The sequence below is a fragment of the Meleagris gallopavo genome, chromosome 6, assembly GCF_000146605.3.
Source record: "Meleagris gallopavo isolate NT-WF06-2002-E0010 breed Aviagen turkey brand Nicholas breeding stock chromosome 6, Turkey_5.1, whole genome shotgun sequence".
NCBI classification, from domain to species: Eukaryota; Metazoa; Chordata; class Aves; order Galliformes; family Phasianidae; genus Meleagris; species Meleagris gallopavo.
Window position 1 is genome coordinate 26,428,264 of NC_015016.2, and position 24,550 is coordinate 26,452,813.

The 24,550-nt window shown below is 35.0% G+C and overlaps 1 protein-coding gene and 1 long non-coding RNA gene across 6 annotated transcripts in view; one reads left to right on the forward strand and one right to left on the reverse strand.

Annotated features, from left to right (window-relative positions):
* Positions 1-16,536, forward strand: part of LOC116216745 — a 16,999-nt gene extending 463 nt beyond the window's left edge. Inside the window, exons 2-4 of one of the 2 annotated variants that reach the window (XR_004160122.1) lie at positions 810-932; positions 8,838-8,969; positions 9,264-9,658. This is a non-coding gene — a long non-coding RNA (uncharacterized LOC116216745). Of the gene's footprint in view, positions 1-809; positions 933-8,837; positions 8,970-9,263; positions 9,659-16,449 lie in introns of those variants that run through there. The other variant, XR_004160121.1, reaches the window with a different exon arrangement.
* The window catches only part of DGKB (diacylglycerol kinase beta), a 331,647-nt gene continuing 323,539 nt past the window's right edge, over positions 16,443-24,550 (reverse strand). For all 4 annotated transcript variants that reach the window (XM_010712729.3, XM_031553913.1, XM_010712725.3 and 1 more), the window contains one exon: positions 16,443-21,962. In XM_010712729.3, the coding sequence (XP_010711031.1) occupies positions 21,855-21,962 (108 nt within the window). In that variant the 3' untranslated portion in view covers positions 16,443-21,854. The remainder of the gene's footprint in view (positions 21,963-24,550) is intronic.

Genomic DNA, 24,550 nt, shown 5'->3' on the forward strand with positions numbered 1-24,550 from the left:
TTTTTACTCTCTTCATTTTCTATCTTTACCTAAACTCTATTCCTTTCCTCTCCCCACCAATTTCCCCTCCCACCCACTGCATGGGGAAGCACATAAGTGGCTGTCTAATTATTTAGATAACAACAGCGCAGTACTATCATTTTAAAGTAGTATGAAACTTAAGAAATTTCAGACACATAATTAAAGCCTGAGAATATTAGTAAGATAATTTTTTAAATTCAAAAAGCAGTTTTTATAGATTTATGTTCTCAGACTATTTTGACTTCTTTGAAACTGTAGTCTTCATACGTTCATGAAATTAAATTATAGAATGGCTTAGGTTGAATGGGACCTTAAAGATCATCTAGTTTCAACCCCTCTGCCATGGGCAGAGCTGCCAACCCCTAGATCACTCTTCCCAGGACCCCATCCAGTCTGACCTTGAATGATTCCAGAGATGAGCCATCCACAGCTTCTCTGGGCAACATGTTTCCAGTGCCTCATCACTCTCTAAATAGAAGATCTCCTTTTAATATCTAATCTAAACCTATACTCCTTCAGTTTAAAGCCATTAACCCTTGGTCTATCCCTACAATTTTTCAAAGAAGGACAAAGCACACCTCATTTTACCTAATCTGTAAACAATTAAGATAGTTTAGAATGAAGAAAACAGACATCTTTAATGAAATAAAATCACATAGGAACAGAAACAATACACTAAACAGTCACTGACATGCACTGATTTCAGAGCGATATTCTTAGCTTGAGCACTGAAGACTACAACACCTGGAATTCATTTGCAGTGATTAAATATCTGTGTTGTTACCTAGAAGTGAAATCTAATTCCATGAACTTTCGCAAAAAATTTCAAGAAGCCTCAGATTTATTATTGGACAGACAAGGAAGCAGAGTGCTCAAAGACTGACAGACTGAAAGTGATGAAAACACGAAAGGTAATCTCTAAGTTTTATTGCCAGATGTTTTTGAATTAAAGGGTTCCAGACAGTATGCCAGACAAGCAGCTATTGAAGTAAGGACAAGAAGAATGGACTAGCTTGTTCCTACCCTTACAAAATCTAAGCCTCGCTTTTCTCTCTGACCTTTGCCTTATTGTTTTGGTAATTTCTTTAATTTTTAATGACATGGGCTTCCAAACAACATAGAAATCCTTCCCAAAGATTCTTGTGCATCTTAGGATGGATTTCTCTTCAAGTTTTGTTACTATCAGTGTTGAATCAGCTTCCAGAAGATTAAAGCCTTTCTTATACTCTGACATTTCTTGACATTCCCTTCATTTCTGACTGATCCAGCAGGAATTCCAGTTAATCAGGTTGGGATAGGTCATTACTACCAAAGAGCTAGTAAGTGGAAAAGGCAGGTTGAAAACATAGCATTTAGGTAAGAACATTAAATTAGCCTAATGATTAACTTTTTTCCTTCATTTGATTGATGCTAGATGAATTTAACCCGTCTCTCCTACCCACACCTAATAACCCCATTTAATCTGTTCAATAGAACCTAGCTCCTTTGCTCATCTGCTGAACATGTACCCCTATTCATCCTTTGCACCTGATCCATGGAAATGAAAGGATGAAAAAAGTGTTAGTTTGTTTCCCTCTCCTCACTGAAATTTGAGGAAAATTATTTCCAAACAAAGTCCTCAAAGAGCTCTTTAAAACTGTGTAATTAGAGATAAAATTAAACTTAGTAACAGTTCACCAAACCATAAATCCCTAGACTTTGAAATTTTTCTGGAGAAGTTAATAGAGGAGCATCTTTTGATGATGATGAAGTTCACTATACTTACTATCTTCAATGGATCTCATTCTGCATCAATAGCAACTACTCCCTCATTCATACAAGTAAGCAAATAAAAATAGCTAATTGAGCTATTTCCTCTACTGAAGGGGAAGAAAGAATTACTGCTATTTTTATCCATAGTAGCTGAGTACCTTCTGATTACTTAGAAAAAATTGGGTCATGAAATTTATCTGAAAGAGAAACCACATCACAACAGAATACCTGAAAACATTTTAAACTTTGTGTGGAGTTAGACCAGTGTTATCAATGAAAGCATTAGTGCACTTAAATGCACTTTTAAAATCATCTACCAAGCTACCATTTCTATAGTTAGCAATTTTAACAGGCTGAAGATATATTTAATGTTTTACCTGAAATATTAAGGAGAGAAAACAACCTGAAAAAAAGGGAGTTTTCTGAAAAAGCAGCAGAATTTTCCACTTAGTGCAGACAAATGATAAGGATACTGTCAGGACTTCTTCCAGAGTTCAAGAATCCATTGGAAATATCATCTATAATGTCTGTTTATTTAGAGGCTCACAATTGAAACTTACACTTGTTAAGAATTGCAATCAACTCTTGCCCCTAGACTGCTGCCACCTTTTTGCTACTCCAAGAGAACACTAGTTTTTGCTAGATGTTCAGCAATTGCTAGAGTGAAAGCTTTGAGCAATAGAATGGGTACAAGGAATATTAACACAGGGTTGTGAAGCTGCCATTTGTTGGTTTCTTCAAAATTCAGTTATTCTGTTGTGAACATCTATATGAAAGTATGTAAGTTTCTTCAAGATACAAACAACATTTCGATCTGACGTTGTGTTTTGAAACCTAACTGAAGTATTTTGCTTTTATTGCACCGTGAGAATAATGAAAGAATTCCAGTAGATCAAAAGAATATCTACATAATTTATATTTTCATAAGACAGGACATTATTTTTCAAGACATAATAGTTATACCTTACAAAACCACAAAAGCTTTATTTGCCTAGTATAATTTGGAGACTAGAGATAATTGACTAACCTGGTGCAAAACTCTCACTGCAATGCCATATTCTGTTTCCTATATTGTCATTGATCGCATGCACACTCAAAACTGGTGTAACATATCAAAGGTTATGCTTTGAGGGGACAAGAAAGAAAATGATTTCATGGCTGGTGAACTGAAATAGGTAGACGGCATATCATTGGATCAAGAAGAGGAAGTGGATAAAGTTTTCTTGAAATACCTTGAAGAAACCTCATAACTGCAGGTCCAATTTCTTAAGTGGAATTTGAATCACACTGATATCTGTTGTAATGGGAACATGTTTGAATATAGGGAAACTAGACAATTTATGTAATACAACAAGGACAATTTTTTGCATGTTGTGGAGATGCACGGAGAGTAAGCCTACTTTAGATAACTGCTATTTATATATAAGAAAGAATGGAGAACTGTGGGAGATAAGGGTAACCTCGGTAAAACTGAGAATCAGACAGTAGATTTTAAAATTCTGAGGCAAGAGGAAGTCAGGTAGTAGAAAAGTTATCAAACCAAAGGCTACTCTCCTGAAGACTGTTCAGGAAACTGATAGTCAAAATCTCAAGGGAGGTGACCTTGAAAGACAAACGGTCCAAAAGAATTAGTTGACAATGGCAGTCAACTCAAAGTACAAAAATCATTCATAGCAATGTGTGAAAGGTCAAGCATAGAAAGCCAGCTTGGTTGAAAGGAGAGCCTATGGAGCAAGGAAGAAGCAAGGTACATAGTTTGCAGGTAGGGAATTTACAATTAGATACTAGGAAGAAATCTCCCCAGTGAAGGCAATCATACAAAGCAGAGGCATAGCACCATCCCCATCTTTGAAAATATTTAAAATACAACTGGTTGAAGTACCAATCTAAATTCAGATATGGACCTTTGTGGGTCTTCAAGAATCACAGTACTTTGTGATTCTTAGATGCCAGAATATTTCATTAAATCTCCATTAAAGTGATCTACATTAGTAATAAAAATGAAAATGAAATACACTAAATCTTTGCAGTAAGCAATTTTTTGAGAAGATCAAAAGTCTTAAAAATGTTAATGGTGAAATCTACTGAATAAGTATGAAAGAATTCAAGACAAGAAAAGATTGAACTACAGTCCCATTTCCTGTTCAAACATAGTATGTATTTCTCACACTGAAGTCTAATTCTCATGGTGAAACTAGACGAAATACTGTCAAAAATTGAGGACATCACTCTAACAATTCAATTACTGATAGCTTTCACCCTAACAATTTCTGTGCATGTAGGAGGAAAAAAAGATATTTGGAACTCCCTTATGATGGCATAAAGGAATTTGAGATTTGGATGCCAACTCACTTGGGTGCCTTTGGAAATGTGACTGTTTATACAAGGTTCCCGCCTCCCTCCCCTTCTTTCCCCCCCTAAGTACAAAGGGCATTTAATAATGGGGAAAAAGTATCCCAAATTATGTAGTCAAACTGTTGCAAGTGACTGCTTCATCTGTCATTTGCTCTATCAGTTGGCATGCCTGCAGATAAAGAAGTTGTAGTGCCATGAGATGAGTAAGAAATTGGGTCCAATATAGTACACTAGCAGACTGATTCTCTCTCTCACACGCCTTCACATTGTGTGGGACTGCCAAACCCAATCTAGAAGAAATAGTGAATTTGAATGTTAGAAGATATGAGAGTTGGGGGAAGGGCGAGTATAACAATATCATTAAAGTTGCCTGCAGTTCTAACTTTAATTCAAAATATGGATAAGCAGCTCAAGGAGCTTTGGCATTTTCTTTCCCTCTTTTTTTTTTCTTTTTTCCTCATTTTATTATTATTAAGATGAAAGATTTTCATTCTTATTTATGAAGGCAAAATCAGAACAGTAAAGATTATTTTAAAGGAAGGAAAAAATGGATTTAAAGATGAGTCACATAGTTCTATTCACTGAAACTGCACCTCTTAATTAGGTGTTACATCTACAACTGCTTCATTTATAGAAATTTTCAGTTCAGAAATACACTTCTATATCTCTATCTTCTTATGCTTCTAAAAATAAGATTCTTTTGGTGAATATTGTCAGCTAGAAAAAGAACCAGGCTCAGTAATCTGCAAATTTCTAGCAAAATGTTGACAAACAAGTACTCATAAACCTGAAGAAACTAAGTTTCTCAGAAGCAGTACTTCTCCACTTCACATACTGGGACTCCTTTTATTAAGCTAAAACATTAAAAGGACAATGGTATCAAATACACTTTAGAAAACTTTGAATTTTGCTGATAAATAAACTATTTAAGAACATCATTATATTTACCAGTGCATTTTAACATCAGCTGAGCTGCTGCAACTTAAATGTAGTGGTTACTTTGCTCCCTTCATACACCTCTTAGTTGACCCATCTGGAAGCAAGGGAGGGGAGGCTCTGTGAGATGAGGCTGGGGCCTGGTACAAAGATTTGCTTAGCTTGGTGCATATTAACAACCTCCTCATCCCTCTGGTGCCCATTAGAATACTCTCATGAAACCCATCAATTCACTCTGAGGCTTTTATTCCCTAAAATAACAGCACCTTATTTACTAATTCCTTCCCAAGAACACACTCTAGGCTTGTTCCAAACTATATTTAAAATGCATCTTGGAAAGGACAGGGTACCATCCACCATTATATCTGGCCTTGCTAGAGAGACTTCTGCTAGAAGCCAGAGGATGAGTACAGAGGTCCTTTCAGGCAAAAACGTTTTGAAGCCATCTCTCACCATGCAATTGCCTTTAGCTCTATCCCACTTGTTCTTAAGTTTTTATTTATTTATTTATTTTACAAAAAATAATCAATCTGGTCCCTGTCTACCCCCAGCCTCCTTACTCCTCTAGTTGAATTCTTTCTCCAAATTTGCAAGTTTTCAGTCTTCAGAAAACAGACCATGTGCCAAATGGCGCACACACACTAAACCTCCACTCTGGTCTGTTTAAAAGGCACATCCCATTTGTATTCACCAAGAGTAGCACACCCTCTCACGGGGCTGGGGCACCACTGCTTTGGAGCAAGTCTTTCAGCTGGTAATAAATAACTCTGCTGACTTGGAGGCAACTACTCCTATTCACCTCAGCTAGAGAACTATCCCCGGTGCCAAAATGTCAATCTGATGATCTATTTCCTACAATTCCTTCTGGGCATTGATTCTTTTTCCCTTCCTCCTTGATGCTGCTGCATGAAGCTGTTAGGCTACATTAAATGTTGCAGGCTGATTTTAAAAATGAACATACTGATTCTTTATATCAGCTTATGTGGGTAAAGTAAACAGTGATCATTCGGCACAAGAAGACAGAGTATAACTGATGGATAATAAATACATCTGAATGATCACCCAACTGTCAGTGCTAAGATTAGTTTGTTAGAATAAACTTAATATAGAAAGATCTCCAACTACACTTTATCTGTCTGCAAAAATTCTGCAGATATTTGATTATGTCAATATTTGACACTGTAATACAAAAGTTACACATAATTTTAAAAGTTATATATCAGACATGGATATATTTCACATCTTATTTCAGCTGAACTTTACTATCCATTAGAATGATTAATTTGGTGTGCATGTGTGGGACAGAACTGGTATCCATCTTTTTACCAAAAAGCCAGATGTGGAGCTTGACCTCTTTTGGCAAGTCTTCTGATGAGGTCACTTATCTTGACATAGGATAATTCCTATGCACATACTAGGTTAAATCTTTAAGGTTCCCCTCTTCCCTTTGCCCTAAGATTAACAACTTCTTTCTTTTTCTTCCTGCCTTGCTGTCCATATACAGTAAGATTTGGAGCATTTTCCTTCAAAAACAAAGAAATGCATTTTAGTGCTTATCTGTAAAGTAATGAAAGTGTTCATCTATTCACTGCTTCTATCAGGTCCTTTAAAATAGCATAGACTAACCAGTGAAGCCGACAAGAACAAAAGGAGCTTAAAGAGGATGAGCATAGTTGCATATCACTTACTGTTATGTCAGTTACAAAATTTTGATTTCCATGACTTTTTCCTGTATTTGTGATTACTATTTCATTAAAGTTGTAATTATTCTCCAAGATTATCTTTCAGAGTTATTCCCTCTTCAGAATCCCGCAAAGCGATGACACAATGAACTTGTGAGATAACAAATTTTGCATGTTAAAGATTTAACCGTGGTGTCCTTAGATTCAGAATTTTGCCTTAGCAGGGACTGAACAACTAACACTACTACTTAACTTACTATTATAAGAATCCTTTTTTTCTATTTTTTTTTTGTGCTTACCTAATAGACATTTTATTAAGCTATAGAGCTACAAGAGTTTTTATGCTTCGCATTATGTTGTGGAAACATTAGCAAATGAAATAAATTTGACTTCGGCTTTCCAGCACTTTGAAATATTCACTTTGAATTGTAAATTATTTATAATACACAAAGAAACACTTTGTAAATAACAGGAAAGCACCAGAAATCAAATACAGATTGTAGTATTTAGTCTTGTCTTGCCATTGTTAACTATTTCAGTCCCACAACCTGGTTCAATAAATCAAGCACACTGTTCAGACATTTATCCTAAAAGAATTAGAAAACAGTAGAAATAAATGAAGCTGTGACAACTACAAAGGGAAACCCAGAGAAGGAGAGGAAAAAAAAAAGTGCTCCTATGAGCAGATGATAAAGCAGATGCTGTAAAACAACAAGGGGATAGCAACATTTCTTCTTCAGAATTGATGATCATTTGATAAACATCTATTCACGCTCCTGGAAAACCCTGTCCATCAGTGCATATCAGTACAAATTAATGATGACATGTCCTGATTAAACTTGCTGTGCTGTGAAATGTGATGTATTATCTGCATGGTAGTAAATGAACAAATGCTCGCAGGGAGTAAACAAACTAGTACAACCACAAATCTCAGGTTAGATCCCAAGTCCTGCCAATGGTGAAGGAGGTGTTTAATTGGCAAAATCAGCCAATTGTGCTGTGGAATTTGCAGGCAAGAACTTTTTGTTTTGTCCGTTAAAGTGAGACACCTAAATATTTCTGTAAAAGTATAATATATCAAATTTCAAAATATTCAGTGATATTTCTGTAGCCTTCCTCAAGTAAAACCTTAAACATGTATGCCATGTACATCAAGAAGTAGTTCCTCTTTGGAAGAAACTGAATGCTACTAATGCAATAGGGGCAAGATCACAACATGGCCCAATAAGAACTTTGTCTGAGTGAAGTGATTTCTCAGTAAGGATTTGAGGTCATCTAAAGGTTCAATTTTTAAGAGTCAAAGAAAAATAATTTTAAACTTAGGATTTCAAAGTCATTGAAAAAAAAAGTAAAAGCACTTTCACTTTACTAAAACATTTCTGACACAAGTGTCGAATAAGCCTTACTTCTTAGAAAGAAGAGAGCACTTTTGTTCAGCTAACTTAGGCTACTTCCTGCAATGGGTAGGTTACCCTTGGGAGCAGGTGGACAGACTTTGCAACCTATACTGCTGAAATGAAGGACTACTCAAGGCAGTAGATAAAGTTGGCAGAATGGAGCAATACTGATATCTCCTTTATACTTTTATTCAGGGAACAGACTATAATAAAATATCATCTTAGGAATCTTGGGATAAATATTTATTGAATCACTATTAATACATAGCTTCTTCTGTAAACACTACCCGGCCTATAAGTGAGAGAAAGGAAAAATACATGAATTTCTAACCAATTCCCTGTCAAAAAAGTAAGAAAATACAGTACAAGGTCTTCCCTGAAGCTTTTGTTTGTACATTAAGAAAGTCTAGGAGAACAAGCATTAGCCATCCAAGAAAATTTAAAGCAGCAAGGACTGCAGCTACCTACAAGTAATTTAAAAATGCCTAGAAAGCCTCAGTCAAGATGGCATTTAATACAGACAGCAGCCTTAAACTATTTTTAAATATTCTTCCTCAGCTTTTGTAAAAGGAGTCAAGGCAGAAGAGTGTATTAGAGAGGGTAACAGAGTCATCAGTATTATGTAGATTTAAAATAGGATGCTTGTTTTGGAAAGCAGGCTGAGAAAGATGCCAAAACCCAGGCTATTTTTCAGGCAGCCAGTTCAGGAGGTTAGCATCAGGCGTGTGCTTTCCTTTACCTGGCCATGGAGCCTGTGACCTACTAATGCAGACTGACACAGAAGGTGCCTTCAGCTTGCAGACAGACTATAAGCCTGAAAGATAAGGTAGCTTTCTTTCCCTTTTCCTTTTTCTTTAAGTGGACTTTATTTCTGAAGTATATATAAAAAAATGAAAGTTTTAATTAAAGCTATCTTTTATAGAATGCATTGCACTTCAGTGCTGTTGCAAATAACACATTAATTTCCCCTGACTCCAAGTAATATCATTTTTTCCTCTTGCCTGGGTGAGCACCAATGGGAAATAACAGGTGGGGGCCACAATACCAAGGTAGCTTACTGGAAAGTTTTGACAAACTCTGCCTTTTGTTATTTAACATATATACTACTTTACTCTTGCAGACTTCTCCCAAAGTTATGGAATGAGCCTTAACAATGAGCATCTTCTCACTAAAGGAATGAAAACAATGCCATCACAGTGAATACTACATATGAAAAGGAAGGAGTATATATTTCATCCCAGAAGTTAGCACTGCTGTCATTCTGTAGGCTATAGGAAGGCACTGTAAGCCACGGATCTGTCTTGTGACTTCATGCCCTTGTATTTGGCATTTAGGTTACAAGCCTGTATGTCCATGTCCATTAATGGGGTAAAATGGCTTATATCTTTGCTCAAGTGAAAAATCAAGCATATAATATTTTTACCTCTATCTAAGTATTCTAGATAAGGCCTCTGGCAAAAATTAAATGTTAATTTACTTTCACATAGCCAGTTTCCATATAACATACAGGAGAGGGAGGAAGAATTTGATTTTAGCCTATTCAGCATCTCTATGAAAATCCAGAAAGTTTAAAAGGTTTGGGATTTTTATTTATCTTAATTCTGCAGTTACAAACATTCATGGGGCCCTTATGGGACAAAGGCCTCACAGTTACTTCTACCAGCAGGAAGGACGCAAGTGAAAGAAGTACAATCTTTCTATATGTTATGGTTTTTGTCTTTGCCAACAGAACATAAATTGATGAAAGAGTTGCAAAACAGAAAGCCCAAAATTTGACAGAATAAATCCTCTAGCTTGATCCGTGTTCTCAGCAGATCATGTACAAATGGGACCTACAGTGTAGTCAGTGGGTTATAAATACATGTGGCAATGAAAATTACTTGAATGTATGCTGCTGTAATATTTAAATGTAGTTATGAACCAGAATCACTTGTCAGACGTTTACAATGCCACAGAACACGGAGAAGGCCCTGTGCAACTCCTCTCCCCACCCCACCCACCTAATAAATCTTGTATCTTAAGAACAGGTAAGAGAGAACAGTTAAATGTAGATATGTGGAAAGAAAACAGTTTCTTATTTCTCTGGCAATAGATGAATAGATCTTTCTGCAGATATTTGGAGGAAGGATTTGAAAGAAGAAAACAGTTACTTTTTAGATGTTTCCAGAAGCATTTTATTCAAAGATCATAACACGATAAAGTCTAAAAATCTTTTTCTTTAAACTTTTAAATCTACATTACAAGATAATCATCATGGCTCCATTAGGATTTACGTCACACAAATAGATACTTTTCCTTTGTACTGAACAGATTATATTGAATGAGAGCTCTAGACCTAGAATGATTTTAGGTACAGATATAAAAGTACTTTTTACTGAACCACTAAGGCCCTCTAACTATGCCTAATTTAACTGGTAATTGGAGAAGGAAGTTAGAGTACAGTATCTGAGAGAGGAAGAGACTGCAAACTGATGACCCAGGAATCTTTTAGAGGTGAACTCTAAATGGATCTGAATAGGCAAGAAAATGTAACTACAAGGACTGTGATGGAAATACAAAATAACAAACACTTTGAAGTGTGTGAACAAAACAAAGGAAACAATCTAGTAGAAGGGAAAAAAAACCTGATGGAATACTGAAAATTTAAAAGGTTGAGAAGAATGCAGACAATCAATTGTTATTTTATGACCAAAGGTAAAGATTCAGTAGAGATGAGCAGCAGTCAGAAATACTATCAGGTTAGTATAGCGACATGCATGGGAGCAACTGAATGAAGCTAAACAAGGCTAAGAACAACATACCTCTCAGCATTCAGTATGGCAATGTCAAAATAAAAAGAGGTTACTTTAAAAAATTGCTTTCACTTCTCTCTTTATTGTATGATTAGAGCAATGAAATAATTTGAAGTCATAATGCCATATGCAGCATCAGTCTCAGTAATTCTATTCCTTAGTATCAGAAGAAGAAAGTTAACAGTATTTAGGAATTATTTCTTTAGTCTTACGGAAAGTTACTGCTGTTCCTTCTTGGATTATATTTTGTGGCATTTTCTCCTCCAGAACTATATTCTATTCTTATGTTTATGTCTGCTGCGTTAAGCTATTAATTAACAATCAAATAACACTGAAATGAATGAGCTATGAGATCGGCTTTATATCTTGGGATAGCTTGAGCTTGAAGATGCACAACAACACCAAGTATGACAAAACAGCAGTCAAAGTGTACAGACATTGAAAAATACTGCAAACAGAAAGCTGTATGTAAATGCAAGAGAATGACTACTTCGTACACAATTTGCATACCTCTGATGTATCACATTGTAAGGTTTGCACACATGTCTGCTTTTTAAAACAATCACAATCACAGAATAGCCAGGGTATAAAATATCTAGGGTATAAAATATCTAGGCATAAAAGACAAGAAATCCAACTGCAGCAGCTAGCTACTTGAGGCAAAAATAATTAGGAGTGGGTTGCGTTATGCTGTACATAGACATGGTTTTGCAACACTGTGTGGGGACCCCTTAGGGAACAGCACAAAATTTGATACCAAGTCAATATTTCATTGAATGTACAAGTCCTAAGGGCTAGGCTCAAAGCAACTATTTATGGGTACTCAACCTTGTTATATTACACAGCCAAAATGAGAGTTGTGTTACAGACCAATAGTGCGGTGAAACTTCTCAGGTACAAAGGTTCAGTAAGCTTTATGGATGTATGAATGCTCAAAATTTCTCAACCTCTTTCTTAAACTACTTGGCAGACGTTTCTCTTAATGATGTTCTGAGCCTTACCACAATATAGCAGAGATAAAACAATGACTCTGTAATGGCAACGGCACACCAATATTTCAGTGAAGTTGGGATTTCACTTCTTTATCATTACTTCCACATTTTTTCAGGCAAGGCTATAATATTTCGAGCATAAGTGCCAAAGATATGACTTAGTGCCCCACTCTGTATTAAAACTTCAAATGCTTTCAAATGGATACATATTAAATATCAGAAGTAGAATGACATTATCTGTATCATCTGCACCTTCTACACAATTAATTGTTCAGTATTAATTATTCTTCCTGTCCCAAGAAAAGTGTTTTAACTTAGAAAAATGAATTAAACAAATACTGACTGCCCCTGTGTTTATGCATCTTACAAAAAAGTCACTTCTAATTGAGGAACATCTACACAGGTTGCTCAGAAAATAATGCCTCCTATTTATTTCCATGAAGACTACAATAGATACACAGAGTACAGTAACAGTATTTGATAGAGCAAGTTCTTGGCTACAAAACACTCTTTCAACATTGGCACCACTAGTAGCCAATTCACATGAATGAGCTGACTAGACACTCTTGCACAGCATGACAATTGTGCATGACCATTCTGAATGTGGCTTGCCTTTCATGTCACTGGCACCACTACTGAAATGCACCAGCCACAGTCTTACTAAGATCACATCCACTTTTGTTCTCCATAGATGTTCAGCAAGTGTTGATGAATGTCAATAGAAGCAATTTTTTTTTCTTCCCTGCAAGGAGCAATTCAATTCCACATATTTACTTCCTACAGACTTCCGTGTCAGATGCCGTTTCTTTGTCAGACTACTCCTTTGCTGTCATCTGTCACATGACAACAATACTAAAAGGAATATTGGTGGGAAGGTTCAGTCTCACCTGCTCTACCACCAACGTCTGCCTCTGATGTTGTGAGCCAATATAATAAAATATGAGAGCTGCTCCAAAAATAATGCCTCCTACTTTGGGGAGATTATGTACAGAATGGGAACAAGATCTGGCGAAACAATCTTCATTCTTACAAAGTCGTTTCTGCATGCTCTGATAAGGTGTTTCATTTTGATTGTCCAAATTTATTTATAAACCATTAAAAATGAGCTAAAAGACAAGGTAATTTAGCTAAAAGTCCCCCCCTTTGCTGAACTGAGACAGAAAATGCATTACATCTTATTTCTTCAAGACTCCCTGTGGTTTTGAATCAAAAGTTGTTTGAGGTTCCTTATAACTTTATCCCTATAACTATTTTGTTGCACTTGTTCAAATCTGCTTTTACACAGTGTGCCATTTTGCTGTGTTTTATAAAGGAAACATACAGTAAAAACAATTGAGAACTGCTACATATTTATCTCTTTTCACTGCATTTGAGATTATATAGTAGCACAAATGATTTGAGAAGGAAGAGTAATCTGTGGCAAGTTTGGTTAAGTATTTATTACCTGCTTGTACTCTATTTTTAGATAGATGTCATTCAAGAAACCCATAAAGTTTAACGCATTTCTGATTTTCTAACAGTTCTCCAACGCCTGCTCCCCCTCCCCTTTTCTATTTTTTTTCCTTCTGCTTCTGTGCATTTGATCCCCGGTATTCTGCCACGCTCTCAGTTATCAAAACAACCATTCTGGTCATATTTGAATGCTTGATTAGCTCTCATGATAGTACATATTTCTACGCACAGACCAACAGGGAGTAATTGGCATCTGCCATAAGATTTATTTTTTTGCCCAAGATTCTGCAGGCAAGCCAAGGAAAAACTATATATCATTTCACATACAGTAATAACTCAATTCTTTGACAGAGAAAACTGATATATCTGATGAAGTGACAGGATTCTCATCAGAAGAGGAGCACCTTATGATATCTACAGGGTTAGATATTCTAACATTATCATGTTAGGAGCACCTAACATGATATCTACGGGGTTAGATATTCTAACATTTCTTTGTGATAAAAGCGCAGCTACCAGAAGAGAGGCAGTAGAACTGTAGACAGCCTACATGTTTTAAGTAACTGTGAAGTCAAAAGCTTTCATAGATGAGTTATCACACAGTATTAGCCAACAATTCACCCTAAAGTTTAAATGACACACTGAGGACTGTAGGATTTCATGAATTACAGTGATACACATATGCCCTTATCATTACGATCCAATAACTCTGTCCATTCACTTACAGTGTATTTGGTACCTTAAAAGGAAGTATTGCTACAATACTTATGTCTTGTCAATAACTTATTATTATAATTGTCCAACAGTATCTGTTTTTCACTTCATAATAATTATAATCATATAGTAATGAGGTTTTCCCTTCTTTAACCGTCTGCCCATTCCATTTTATTTATAAAGAGTTAATTGAGAGAAACATTAAGAAAAATCTTGACTTTTAACTTATCTCATTAGCCATTTTCTTCCAGGGAGAAGATAGACCTATATTGATAAATTAATCTGAAACAGGAGGAATTATGAATAAAACAAATCTCCTTGAAGATAACTCTTAGGAGTCTCATACGTACTTAAATAATAGAAATGCAGAGATGTAACTTAAAGACTACAATTTCACTTGCAGCATTTTAGTCTGGTGACAATTACAGCAGTGTGAAGTCTCTTTCATTTCGGGAGCTTGAACAAACATTAAACATTTTTACATTCTCCTACAGGAATTAAAATTATGTTCAGATTGAAACAAAACACGTCACTTATATTACAATGTTAGTTAATAACTACATTAATAAAATGTCAATATAAAGTAAAACCTTACACTTCCATTTGACATTCAAGAGTAAAAACATGTTTATATTTAAAGTGGCAAGCCTGATTTTTCTCTGAAATGAAAATGGGGAAAAATTAGATCAGTTGGGTAAGATGTGTGCCTCCATTCAGTTATGTGTTATTACTGTGAAACAGATGCTAAGGATATTTTTGACCAGATCTAGTGACAAAATATGAAGCTCTCAATTCTCTTGTCAGTGCAAGGCTTGACTTAACATAATGGACAGCTGTCCATTACAAGCCTCATGTGCTTGCATATACCAACCATTGAACCATTAACAGATTGATTAAAAAGAATGATGAAAAAAAATAATCACTGTTGATTGATGTAAAAGAGGTGAAAATTCCTTAATCTGTGTGTATATACTGCTTTGGGGTAAAACTCACTATAGCTCGTTTTTACCCACTAAGTCCTCCCAGGCTACCTAGAAATAAAAAGTTGCTGGCATTTCCTTCCTAATGCACCTGATGGTCTGAATTTAAACATATGAAAGTAAAGCTCAGGTCAAATAGAACAGATCTTCCTTCACTTGCTTGCTTACTTACATGTACACCATAGACAAAGGACACATCTCTAAATCAAAGTTGTAGTCTTTACAATTATAGAGCAGGAGAAAAGGATTGGAATTCACTCATTCACAAATACACACAAAAAAATCCACATTCTTCCTATGTCATTTTCACTTAAGGATAACACCTACACCCTTTGCAACAGACAACCTAACAGTTGGGCAGAAAGGACAGAAGTAATGCTCATTTTGCAAAAGCTGATAGTCTCACTAAGAAACATGCAAACCACCTCTTCTGTCCACAGATACGATTTTTTTTTTTCCTCAGTAATGTAAATAGACCGACAAGCCTGCAGATTGACAACTTGTATTTTCTTATTGACAAGCAAAAAAAATGGACCATAAATATGTTTCACCAAGACAGAAAGCAGCATTCACTCCCCTGTCCAGAAAAGCTACCGATTAGAGCAAATTGATATGTTGTTTCACAGAATGTGAGTATGAACCTCAGTTAAATAAACAAATAACATTTACTTCAAGTAGGTCAACCAGCAGCTAAGTATTTATTTTTAGCCATTATTAACTTTAACAAAAAACACTCCAAATCTTTGTTTCCCACTCAGACCTGACAATTTCTAGTGTTCACTATGAAACTCCTGCTTCATCATCAGTATAGCTACCACCTTTCTATAAATAAGAAAGCCTGGTGATCATCACTTACTCTTTGCATGAGTCATATTTAAAGAGCGCCCTGAGGTGCTACTCGTGTAGTCTCTTTGAATCATGAATCGGAAAGAAAGGAAGCAGTCTCTGAAATACTACCATGCCGAAATTCTCCTTGCTTACAACATAGCTATTTACAGCTTCAAACTGTAGGGTGGTTTGACAAAATGGAGCTGATGGTCAATGTAGGAGTTTATCTTCTTCAGCTATTCTTGTTAAATTAAGATAAATTGAGAGTGGGAAAGTTCTGTCCATACCCCTACCACACACACAAAATCCGTAATTACTACTTAATTTACTTAAACAAAACTTTACTACCATGCATGATACATTATAATGCATTATTATTTTCTTAAAAAAGTGGGGGTACTGAGATTTTCTACTTCATTTTTTTTCTTTGCTCTTTTTCTCCTGAAAGACACTGAAGCCACACTTCAATTTCGCTCTATGCCTGCGAAGGCAATGGTGCCTACCAAGACACTCGTTACTACACTAACATGACTACTCTTCTTCTCCAGTCCTCTCAGCCCCACCTGGAATAGGCACTACAAGAGGTGCAAGACTTGCTGAAAAGCAGAAGATAGTTTTACAAAGAACCAAATCTGGAAATGGCTCAATGACGCTGCAGTGGGCATAGTACTGAAACAACTCTATTCCTGCACAGGCCTTCATGAAACCACCATGAACTTGACAATACTTTTGCTACATCCAAATAAAAAGCTATCCAACAACAAGCTATTTAAGTCTTTCTGCCCCAAATATTGTCTTCTTCCAAAAGGCTTATTGGCCACAGAACAACTTCACAGGAGAGATCAAATGTGCTTATCCAAAATTAACAAGATATCCAACAACTGATTGCTAATTAGGCTACATAACCCAGCAGGTTCTCCATAGTAGAAGACCAAGTTTGGCAGAAACCAAATAATCTTTACAAACCTGGACAGAGCTTGCACCATCAGATAAGTATTCCTGCACAGCTCATCCTCAGATCCTCATGTGCCATGAATTTTCACTTATTAGTTTATATCTCTTTAACAGAGATTTAACTTCCAGATCTGGCATTTTGATTTATTTTGCAGCCAGGGTACTGCAAGGCTTTTACTCACCTCAACAGGACCACAAGAAGTTTCCTTCCTTATATACAGGGAAAACAAAATGCTTTCAGACCTTGTAAAGCTAGAGACAAGTAGCAATTATCTGACAAGAGGTTAGCATATTCTTTACCACTCTTGCATAAAACATGGAGCAGTTCTTGTAACCACCTCAGCTTTCTAAATTCATTTATTAACTTCCCTGCTAACTGCTTAGCAGTTTTGCTCAACTCACTTAATAGCAAGGCCAATTTTTTTCAAGTTATAAAAGCATTCAGAAATAAACAAAAGCCTAGAAGATTCTTTACCTTTTTGATTATATGTACAATTGACAAAAGTTAGAAGAGTGGTGTGGTTAGGATAGTATTTCACAGGTTTATAGTTTAAAAAATTATCATGATGGAAGACAATCAAAAATGAAATGCTCACCCATGTTCTAGGCTCACAGTAGAAAACACCAGGAATCTCCAGAAAGAGATCCTCCCCAGTGGCTGTCAGCCTTAAATGAGGTCTAGGAGAGGTGCAGTCAGGCTCCACCCCTTCCAGTCACACAGGTGAATTGCTTTCACCTGTGCTCCCATGGCTGGCTCAGTCCTTGCCTCACGTGATCAATCAGTGGTTCAGGTCATGACTCAACAATTCCCATACAATTATGTATATTATATATCTTTCTTTCATTCACAAATCTTTCTCCCTTCACTGGAAAGGCTCAATGAGGCTCCACTTGATCTAACATCTATGACACTCCCCACAAAAGAAAAAAAATAAAAAACAACAACACTATCCACATCCCTCATTCTAAATAGAACAAGACTCCAGATTAACATAATTAATTTTGTTGGCACATTAATTCTCATTAGTCTCGAATAACTTTACCTGGCCACTCTGGCCCCACACAATTTTTGTGGTTTGTTTTGTACTTTTTTTTTGCACATCACTTTTAACATTTGTTTTTTTTTCATTGCTTAGCAGAGTTCACCTCTGCTCTTCCCTGGATTTCTTGCCTAGAGGTAATTATTCTGGATTTTTTTTTTTTCAGATTTGCAGCCATTTCCTTTAGTCTTCTCCAGACAGGTGATGGACTATACTCCTTTAAAGTGGCTGCTTCCCAGGAAGTCTTCCTTCCTAGGAACCTCCCTATGATCTTTGTCAAAGTTATAAGTCCCAGTAACAAGTTGGGATTGAAGTAACTTACAGAATACTGCTAGTATCTTAAATCACAGAGAAGCTTGTTGCAAATGTCTGAACATCCATAGTCTCAGCAATAAAAGAAAAGCAACTACAAAAAAGAAACAAAAAAACCCACAGCAAACCAACAAAATAAAACCAACATAAACAGCAAAAGAAATCAACCACACTTAAAAAAGGATGTTTTTCTCTTAGCTTCTTATAATGTCAAACCCAGATACTCTAACTGTAATTACTTCTTATACTGAGATTTTCAAACATGATGAACTTGTTGACTTTATTTGCAATAGATAATTTTGAATATTAGGTAATCATTGGTATGACTTATATGTAATAAAACAGAGTTGATAAGAATGAGACAGTGTTATAGGGCATCTACTTGTTTCAGAAACTAATATTAAGTGTTTCTTAGATCGTCAAAGTCCTAAGTGTATTAACACGTTACCTGATCTAGAGTACGCATACACACTCCAATAAGCATAAAACATGACATCTAACCCCTCAGCTTTAAATAATTGTGATGATATACATACAAATACCTTGCAAGTACTGGAAGCAGTAACACTGTATTTGTCTCTGCACCAAATTCTGAGTTTAATAGGAACTGAATTGAAAGTGATGCTTTCCTCAGCACATTGGCCACCTGCAACATCCTACTAGGGAGATGAAAAATTTGCCAATTCGGTGCCAGACATAATTTCTACATTGTTATAATTTCCATTCATGTTGTAAATGTCATTAATGAGACTTTAAAGAATACCTCACTGTAAACTGTGGAAGGTTTACAGGTACTACTCTTAATATCCAGTCAATATAAGAACAGTTCATCTATACATACATATATTCATAGCTTCACTTCATATACAAAAATGTAACTTCACAATGCTAGTTCTGCACACATTGAAGTGGAAGAAAAGGAAAAAAAAAAAGAGAAATTCTCTTTCATTACACCAAGCATTTCGTTTCCTAGTATGTTTTATGTGCTCTAAGCTTTTCATCAACACATTCAACTTGATTGTGGTTTTATATTATTAGAGGCCACTGTAAACAAATAAACAAACACAATTTACAGACAGACAGGATGTCACTGATATCATATGTCAATATGTAGTATCATAGCTGCTCCATTATATTTTGCTACCATAAGAATTTGATACAAACTGACAAATGCATCTGGATTTACCTTTTATACAACTAGTCAGAACTGTATGTAATTGTGATTACATGATTACCCATCTATTCCTCTTTATATGAAAAAGCATGTTGTGAAGAATTTGCTATTCAGACTGGCAGTTTAAAATTGCATACATTATTAAAGAATAGCTTATGTATCTTTTTATTTGTTTTCAGAGTTACAATGTTCATGAGATAATCACAGAGAACACGTTATATATTATCATTAAACACATCTTTGCCACAAAAAGTTAAGAGCACTGGTAGAAAATCCTATGTCAAGTTATCTGAAAATATCACCTATAACCATAATTTCATAAAACCAATATGCACTTTATGTAATATTATGTCAGCAAGTTCCTTCTTTTGCAGATATCGTTACTTCTATAATTGTTACTTCTATAATTCTATATATGCAGTCAACAAGTGCATCGAATACTTTTGTGTTTGTACGCTTGCAATGCACTGGAAAAAAAGGAGTTCACTAGTATGGTAACTGATTGGACCCAACACTGGACCCAAGAATGGGGAACAGAAGACCTTAATTTTAGCAAGTAATTGACCTCCTATTTTTCTACTTAATGCTGAACATAACATTAATCAGTATTTACCTCCTAATGTTTACAGAACACTGATCATATATTTCAAAATCATAATTCTTACCAACTATATACTGATTTTTATTTCGGCATCTATTATATAAATTAGGATTTATAGGAGTGAATTCTTACACTGAGGAAGAAATTATATCAACATTAAGTACATGCACAGTGTCGTGCACTACAGAATGATCACATACTATTTTTTTGATGGATGAATGAATCAATACAAAAATAGATTTAATAAATCATTAACATTTAAAAATCTAGATAAAAATGGGAAATCATGCATTTCAAGCAAAGTTTTACTTTTTTGTATTTTTTTATGAAATTTCTGAGAACTTAAGACATGCAGAGATGAGAAGCAGCTCACTCTGAGCAATGTTAAGACTGCACAGAAGTTTTGATTGAGCCTGTTGATATGCACGACTAAAAAAAGTTGCCATTCTTGGACTTCCCTTCAACATTAGACAGTGTTGTGCAAACCCCAGACAAATCCCTGTATTATTATTTCTAAGCTGTTAGGAAGTCTTTCAGAGGGCTAAGTAAAAATCTGAAAAATTGTTTCCCCCAAATTTATTACAAGAGATGTTTTTATTCCAGGCAATGAGACTACGAAAGGAAAATGGATACCTGTTTATCCTTTCCTTAATATATTAATTCAGAGGACAAGTAAACTATGGATAGCATAGATATATAAATAATAATAAAAATAAAATTAGACATATATTTAATTTTCCAATGTTTAAACTATGTATGTTTCAATATTTAGAATATGTGTTTATCGGCTTATGAAATAAATGAAAATTGAGCATTTGCAATTTAATGCTTTTTTTTCCCCATCTCAACATTTGTCAGGACATTGCTGACATAATCAAAAGAACTCTAAACTTTCAGAGGTGAGTCTATTCCAGTGATCTTGATTAATTATGAATTAGCTCATTTCTCTGAAGTATCCTTCACTAAATCTTTGGTGGGAAATGCACTTTATTAAGCATGAGCTTTGGTTATTTGTGTGCATACACACTATACTATTGGTCAATAATGCAGAATGATTTAAAGTTTACCATGCTCCAGAGATGTATTGCTCATTAAAATGACTCTAGTGTTTCAACAGATAATACTGATAGCTACTTTTGCAAATACTACTATCTTCAATCTTTGAATGATCTCTTTAACCAGATAATTTTTGCTCAAACTTCAAGTCTTGCAAATACCTACACAAGAATGATCATAATCATTTGAATATTGCATACATTGAATTTTAAGTTTTCAGCAGGTACAGTTACATACATAGAAGTTATCAGAATAAGATTTAAGATTTGAATACTTAGCTGAATAAAAATATTCTCAGGGTAGAAACAAATGATAAAATATAAGTAAAAGTTAATGAGACTGGTAATAAACTTTACTCTGAACCAGGTCTCATTGGTTATTGATGTGGAGATGTTTGATTCAACTGACACTACTGAACTTATTGTAAATGATCATTATAATAGAAAAAAGCACACACAAAAAATAGAAATGCAATGGAGAGAAAATCAAATTACCCATGGCATTCTCTTCCTATATTCCATGGCAAAATTATCCCATAGATTAATAAATGGTACTTCATGCAACAACAACAACAAAAAAATGCTTTATCATTTTATGTAAACATCTGCTTTCTTCATGCAAAATGCCTACAAACCTGTGACAATAACTTTTTTTCTAATAGCATAGTTTTACATTAGCTCAGTTACAGAAACTATTAAATAAAAATCCATGAATTTGCAAGTAGAAGATAGTCTAAAATTTTTGAAAGATTTCCAGCATAAATATTCCAAAGCCCAACAAAGCTAATTGATTTTCTAAAAACTAAACTATACAGACTTATTCCTTGCTGTGGTGCCTTGTTCTTTTGATGATAGAAGAGAAAAGACCAGTTTTTGGAGGAGGACCCATCAACATAGGGGCTTGGTTCTTGTGGGTAATTTTTATCTGAGGGAAGAAAGAAGAAAATCATAGTTAAATTCCTATGTACAAGAATCTGAACTGCCTGAATCATCTTTACATACAATTTCCAAACCTTCATTTAATCAAGGAAAGAAAAATACCTGTTTTTTTGAATGATGCTACATATTCAGTAAGCCAATGTATGTATAATCATTGTTACCACAAATACTTTCAATTATACATGCAATCAATGTTACAAATAGTATACAAAAAATGCAGGCTGATATCTGATCTTAGTTCTTGACTGTGGGACTTGCTGAATATTTTACATGTAAAGAAGATGAATGAGAATTTAGAAGTTGGAAGGGACATACATACTGAAAGACCAAACTGTTGCCCGTTACTAAGATAGAGGCTGTATCATTGTATGCTTTGTTTACATTTCTAATCAAGCTGTATCTGTTTTCTAATACAGGACACTATTCAATTTCAAAATAAGCATTATGAATGAAAGTAAAAAATTAACACACAAAAAGGGTAAAAAAGGATGAACTAGGATTCTAATTTGTTCATTAATTATTAGTAGAATAGACTCAAATATTGAAAAGCTTATTTAAAACACTTCACAAGACTGCTCTAAAGCCACCCATTATTGTTCTTTGATATAAAACTACGAATCACCTTATATGAGACAACCTTAAAGTAGATTATGTCTGCAATTTTCTCTAATTCAAGTCTAAATTAGAGAAGACATTTTATGAATGTATGCTATGCTCAAAGCTAATTGAAAGCAATTATCAAAGTGGCATTTTGTCTGTGACTTTAAGATACATTGTAAGATAATAAATGATTCTCATTATGTAATAAAAAGGTCACATCTTGCCTTTGGGCTAGTGATGCTAGGAGTTTTTCAAAAGCAATCCGAGACATTTTCTTTAGTGAACTACGACTAATACAAGAACCATCACTTATTAAATATCAGTTGTCATCTGCATAGTACCTACATCAGAGATGGGTATTTCTTTCAAAAAGAAACACCACCTCATTAAAAACTGGAAAAATATATCTCTTAAAGTGCGTACCTGACATTTTCAAGTTAAAATGAATATCCTTCACTTGTCATTCACTAATAGTAATGAAACAAAAAAATGTATGTCACGTGGACAGGCTCATTAAAGTATAGATCAGGACATTTTTGGGGTGGAAATTTACTTCACAATATAAAGAAACCGAAAAATCTCAACAGAATAAGAGAGTTTATTTAACTCAGTTAGAGCCTTTAGGTTATTCTCCAAATGTTCATTTTCATGCTCCCTTTGTACACTAGTCTTGAACTTCACATGTGACCTCTTCTTGTCAAGATTCTTCATTAGTTCAAATTTAGTATACAATTATTTTTTTTTTTTTCAACCTAGATTAATTTCACACAGAAAATAACTCCTGCTTTCAAAGACTGGCATCAACATATTTTCTCACATAAAATTCTTCAGGCATCAGTTTGGAAGCCAAATCTTGGGGTAAGTTGACATTTTTTCATTGATGTCACATTAAACCAGCTGATGATCCGGTCCTAAAAAATTGCCTCAAGTATTTATGTAACTTTCATATGCTTCATAAGACATATTTTGTGTTTCAGGAATAATGATGACATCAGCCTGATCCTGAGGACCAACACCTGAAATAATCTGCAGATGCGGTGAGTGAATTCTTTGAGAATCATGAGGGTTCAAGCACATTACAGGATTTGGCCATGATGAGGCAACAGAAATGTCTTCAGAATTTCTTTCACAAGTAAATCATAGTAATTCTATCTTAAAATAAATAAAAGAGCAGAGCTCAAAAGAAGGCTTTAGTATGAAGAGGTGAGGTAATCCTGAGACCTCATACAGATTGCATGTTAGACTGGGGCTGTTCAATGCTGCTGAGAGTGAATGCAATTACATATTGAGAAAATATTTATCATTTGTAATGTTCTTTTTTGGCTTGAGCCATCTGTTTCAGAGAACATGACCTCTTCAGTATGTTGTATCCTATCAGCTGAGATCAGCCAAGTTGCGTGAACAAGATTAACCACTCATGCATATGAGGATGAAGTCCTATATTTTTTTAAGATGTATTTTCAACTCTTGTAAATTGGCCACAATCCAGTGACATAATATACTCTACATTCTGAAAATAATAATGAAAAAAAAATGTTAACAAAGTACATTTTTTACTTATGCACAGTAGAGTAATTAACAATGCACTGGTTAATAATGATAACCATTGATAACTTATTATACTGAAAAAAGAATATATATATTCACATACATATTTTACCTTTGGGTCACAAAAGATCAGTCTTTTTGTAATAGACACTGTAAAATTGCACAACATTGCCCAAAAGATACCTTGTCTTTCTCAAGACTTTCAGACAATGTGTTTCTGTCTCAGACTCTTGTTGTTGCTTCTATTTGCATATTGGCAATAGTAGTAGAGGGTGTTGTGAGTGTGGGCGGCAAGTGAATGTACCTACTTCAAGACGGGTCTCAGAAAGAGAAATAGCATAGCAGGTAAAGTGGGGCTGAACACATAGAGTGCTCTAAACAAGCCTGAAATGGAGACAAAAGCAACACAAAACCCCTTAACAAACG